General features: G+C 38.2%; 1 protein-coding gene across 1 annotated transcript; it reads left to right on the top strand.

Moving 5' to 3' along the window:
* Positions 1-2,345: 2,345 nt before the first annotated feature.
* On the top strand, positions 2,346-3,302 carry LOC133255395 (olfactory receptor 4F15-like). The gene has a single exon (XM_061429850.1). The coding sequence runs from the start codon at positions 2,346-2,348 to the stop codon at positions 3,300-3,302; it is 957 nt and encodes a 318-aa protein (XP_061285834.1).
* The last annotated feature ends 2,438 nt before the right edge of the window (positions 3,303-5,740 follow it).

The following is a 5,740-nucleotide window of genomic DNA, read 5'->3' as shown; positions in this document are numbered from 1 at the left end:
GTGGGCATATGCTTAGAAAGAGATTTATTACATAAAGGATTATCTAAAAATAAGCCTCCATTTTCATGTATGTTTCTTTAATTTTTTTAAATTATTAATTTTAGTTGTGGTTGTAAGATAAGATATTTAGTTTATTTTTGACAAGTTTGGTAAGCTGTATCAACACCCATTTATGGGAAAATTTATTATTTCTATACTGATTTGATAATGCCCCTTAGACTTCTAATCTGTCTCTCTCCCTTCCCTCTAATGCATTCTACTACATTCTTTTTTGTAAAAATTGATTTTTATTGGAATATAGTTGTTTTACAATGTTGTTTTAGTTTCTACTGTAAAGCAAAATAAATCAGTCATATGTATATATATGTGTATATATATATATATATATATCCCCTCCCATTTGGACATCCTTCCAATTCAGATCATCACATTGAATTAAGTAGAATTCTCTGTACTATAAAGTATGTTCTCATTCATTATCTCTTTTGTACATAGTACCATATATATGTGTCAATCCCAATCTCCCAATTCCTCCCACCTCTCTATTTCCCCCTTGATATCCACATATTTCTTCTCTATGTCTATGTCCCTATTTCTGCTTTTCAAGTAAAATCATCTATAATGTTTTTTCTAGAATTAATATATATGCATTAATATATGGTACTTGTTTTTCTCTGACTTACTTCATACTGTGTGACAGACTCTGGGTCCATCCACATCTCTGCAAATGACCCATGTTCCTTCCTTTTTATGACTCAGTAACATTCCACTGTATATATGTACCATGTCTTTATCCATTCCTCTCTTGGTGGGCATTTAGGTTGCTTCCATATTCTGGCTATTGTAAATAGTGCTGCTGTGAATATCAGAGTGCATGTATTTTTCTGAATTATGGTTTTCTTTGGGTGTATGTCCATTAGTGGGATTGCTGGGTCATACTGTAGTTCTATTTTTAGTTTTCTAAGAGTCTCCATACTGTTTTCCATAGTGTCTGTATCAATTTACACTCCCACCAACAGTGCATGAGGGTTCCCTCTTCTCCACACCCTTTCCAGCATTTATTATTTGTAGATTTTTTTGATGATGGCCATTCTGATTGGTGTAAGGTGATACCCCATTGTAGTTTTGATTTCATATCTCTGATAATTGTTGATGTTCATGAGTTTGTTGGCAATTTGGTTGTCTTCATTGGATAAATGTCTAGATTTTCTGCCAAGTTTTTGATTGATTTTTTTTTTTTATGTTACAAGGAGCTCTGCATGAGCTCCTTGTGTATTTTGGAGATTAATCCTTTGTCTGTTGCTTTGTCTGCAAATATATTCTCCTATTCTGAAGGTTGTGTTTTCATCTTGTTTATGATTTCCTTTGCTTTGCAAAAAGATTTAAAGTTTAATTAGTTTATTAAATTCTTTACTTTGCAGCTTCTGTAAATTTTTTAAAGCACAAATATGATATGCCACTCTTCTGCCTCAGTGGGTTTCTATCACTTCTAAAATATGGATTAAAATTCTTAACACACCTATGGAATTTTACCTTGATCAGACCTGTACTGGTTATCTTTTATTTATTGCACACTGTTCTCTTTCTTCAGAGAAGGCAATGGCACCCCACTCCAGTACTCTTGCCTGGAAAATCCCATGGACGGAGGAGCCTGGTAGGCTGCAGTCCATGGGGTCGCTGGGAGTCGGACACGACTGAGTGACTTCACTTTCACTTTTCACTCTCACATTGGAGAAGGAAATGGCAACCCACTCCAGTGTTCTTGCCTGGAGAATCCCAGGGACAGGGGAGCCTGGTGGGCTGCCGTCTATGGGGTTGCACAGAGTCGGACACGACTGAAGCGACTTAGCAGCAGCAGTTCTCTTTCTTCATGCTTCACAACAGTTTCCATACCTTTCCTATTTTTCCTCATTTACTTAACTCCATTCCTCACATAGATCTTACCATGAACATCTTCCAGGTTAGGGTAGATGATATGACTATGAGCTCTTATAGTCTTCTAAGCACTTCATTTTTTTTTTCTTTTTTTTTCCAAATATCATAGCACCTTTTTATCCATCTGGTTATGTAAGCAGTTACTTAATGCCTAGCTTCACAACTAGGTTAATGACAGACTGCATTTTACCCCAGAATGTGGCACAGTGCCAAGAAAATGTGAGGTCTTCTTGGTAGCTTCTCCATGAGTATTTGATAATGAATAAACTCTTGTATGAATTTTTAAAAGACATTTGTGATCCAGAGTGAAGAGTTTCTTTAATATCAGAATTTGAAGCACAGTGATGTCTACTTCTTTCAGTATCTCTGGTGTGTTCCTTGTAACTAATTTATTTGTTCCTTTCAGGTAAATGTCATTCACAAAGTCAATGAGTAAAGCAAATTACTCATCAGTATCTGAATTTGTGTTCCTGGGGCTTTCTACCTCCAGACCAGTGCAGCATTTCCTCCTTGCCTTCTCTACAGTGTTTTATGTAATAATTGTTCTAGGGAACTTTCTTGTTGTGTTTACAGTGACCTTTGACCCTCATCTACATTCCCCCATGTACTTCCTTCTAGCCAACCTCTCATCTATTGATTTGTGTTTTTCTACCTTAACAGTGCCTAAGATGATCTCTGACCTGTACTCTGGGCACAAAACCATATCCTTCCAGGGGTGTGTCACCCAGATATTTGTCCTTCACACGCTGGGTGGATCTGAGATGGTGCTGCTCACTGCCATGGCCTTTGACCGCTATGTGGCCATATGTAAGCCCCTGCACTACCTGACCATCATGAGCCCACGGGTGTGCCTTTTGCTTCTGTGTGGTGCTTGGGCTATTGGCCTCATTCACTCAGTGGTCCAGTTAGCCTTTGTGATCCATTTGCCTTTCTGTGGTCCTAATGAAATCGACAGCTTTTACTGTGACCTTCCTTGGTTTATCAAACTTGCGTGCATAGATTCCTACAGAATGGAATTCATGGTCACTGCCAACAGTGGGTTCATATCCATGGGCACTTTCTTCTTGCTGATCATCTCCTATGTTTTCATCCTGGTCACTGTATGGAAACACTCTTCAGGTGGTTTGCGCAAGGCCCTCTCTACTCTGTCAGCGCACATCACTGTGGTAGTTTTGTTCTTTGGACCCTGCATCTTTGTTTACATGTGGCCATTTCCCACGGTGCCAGTGGATAAGTTTCTTGCCATTTTAGACTTTCTGGTTACACCCATGCTGAATCCTGCCATTTACACACTGAGAAATAAGGATATGAAGACAGCAATGAGCAGACTGAGTAATCAGCTCCTAAGTTTGAGGAAGGTCTCCTAAGTAACTCATGAGAGCACAAATTACTTCAAACAACTTCATGTAATACAAATGTTGAAATAAATACGTAAAAATTGTTTTGTTTTGTTTTGTTTTTAAGACAGTCACCATTTTATAGTATTCAGACTAGACCATTGATTATGAGGTTACATTGAATTCTCTGGGTAACAAGTTGTTTGTCAGCCAAATTAAAACCCTGGGAAATGCTTGGTGGAAGATTTTGAAAAAGCATCAGTTGCAGACTCTGAATCTTCTGAGTGTACAGCCTTACACATTAGAATACCTGAATTCAGTTATTCAATTAAATTTGAGCAATTGATTAACATAACTAATATTATCAAACTTTGTGGGAACTATGAAACATCTAATTGTCTTTTGATTTTAACCTAGGGTAAGAAAAAATTATATTTTTTCTGAAAGACAAAAAAATATGTAAGGGAGGATTTAAAACCTGTGGCAGTAAAATGGTGTAAAAAAAGTAGCAGACAGAAGTGATAAGGTAGTATAATAAGGGGAGATTGACAGATGTCAGGAGGAAAAGCATCAGAGAAAGACTCAGAAATATTATGTTTCATGAATTGGAAACTATGCTCCAATTGTTTGCCTCAATTTCAATGGACTCAACTCATCTCCATTTGGCCTAGGGCAGGGAAATTTATGTATACATTGCTGTTTCATGCTGTTTGAAATTGTGACTTAATCCATCAATGAATATTCCTCAAACATCAGAACATATTGACTTGATCATATCCTGGCTGGTATTATTATTATCCAACAACTGCTCTATTTTTCAATGGTAACTTAATTTTTATACCCCTTTTTGCCTCAAAACATGGTATCAAATATGTGTTAGTGTGTATAATCTGTATAAGTTAAAAAACTGATTTAATTTATAGTTTGCTTTGTTAACTAGAAGACTGAGCCAAATTCCCTGCAGAACTATGTTTGAGTGTTTGTGATCCAAGATTCTTTTAGGATTATACAATCAGTTGTATATTTTATATTTTTCCTGTTTGTTGCTTTTATTTGTATTTTTAGTGGATTCTTGTTAGGTACATTAATCAAAAAGAACAGTGTAAAGCCAGATTTCTATTTGAACAATTTATCTTACTTTTGAAACCAGCAAGAGAAGGGAAAAGACTAAAGTTCTAAGCACAAAAGTTCTGAGGGCAAAACTGAATCACCCGAACTCTTCAGAGTGAGGAGACAAAGATCTTTTAAAATCATAATCCAAACTTGGAAAGAGTATATTCAAGGAACAAGAACAAACTTGAGTGTACCAAGTCTTATAAAAACTGCATTCAGATTCAAATAGGCTCAGTACATGATTGGATTGAAGTGATCATACCTTAACCTTTTATGCCTCATAGAGGAGACAGTAGATAGGTTGTGGAGGAATATTATGTCAGAACTACATGATCTTTTATGTACAATGTGTAAAATAAAAAAATAATTATTTTTATAATGATTATGGGATATGCAAGAAGAAAGGATATATGACTGAAAATTAAGAGGAAAATAGTTAATAGAAACAGACCACAGATACTCAATTGTTGAAATTAGCAAAGAATTACTCATAAAATCAAGAGCGACATTAGGAAGTTGAAAAACTGAATGTTAAATTACAGAGAGAAACATTATCTAACAAAGAACCAAGTTATATTTTAGAAGTGAAAAAGAAATATTCCTAACAAGATGGTGGAGGAGTAGGTGGAGGTGGAGTACATGTCTCTCCACGGATACATCAGGAATACACCTTCAGACACAGAAACGCACGCAGAACACCAGCTGAGAGTGGACAGGAGTACCTGACCAGCAGAAAAGAACATATAGACCCACACAAAACTCGGAAGGATGAAGGAACTGGGGAAAAAACAGGAGTGTTAGTAGGACTGGACTTGCCCTCGGCAGGTGGGGGAACTGAAGCAGGGGTCCAATCCCCACATTGGGGCAATTGTCTGAGTCAGAGGAGCATTTAAGGCTGAGAGTGAAACAGCTGATCTGTGACAGCCTAAACTGAATGAGACAGTCCTTGCCACAGCCATACATACCCCAGACAGGGTCGCAGTTCCCCTGGAATGTGTGGTGGCTGGGAGCTGGAGTTTAGGGATTGTGGAGGAATCCCAGGGCAAGGGCTGCTGTTGACTGAGGAGAGGTGGATGTGAGGGAGGAGACTGTGGTGGGAAATGCCTGTGGAGGAAAGCCAGGCAGCCATGGAAGGAAGGAAATACTGCTGAGTCATGTGTTAGAGGGTGGAGCCATCACCATAGCCTCTCTCCCCATAGGCTAGCCTCAGCAGCTGAACAATAGGGAGGCTGGCCCATCAAATTCCTGACCAATGAACTAAAGAGCAGGATCCCACCCAGGGTGCACTTTTAAGTGCCTGACATGCTGGTCTACAGAGTAAGACCCCAGCCAGTGGGGCCCCTCTATATCTGACC

This window comes from Bos javanicus, chromosome 10, assembly GCF_032452875.1.
Source record: "Bos javanicus breed banteng chromosome 10, ARS-OSU_banteng_1.0, whole genome shotgun sequence".
NCBI classification, from domain to species: domain Eukaryota; kingdom Metazoa; phylum Chordata; class Mammalia; order Artiodactyla; family Bovidae; genus Bos; species Bos javanicus.
This window is presented reverse-complemented; position numbering and strand designations above follow the sequence as displayed.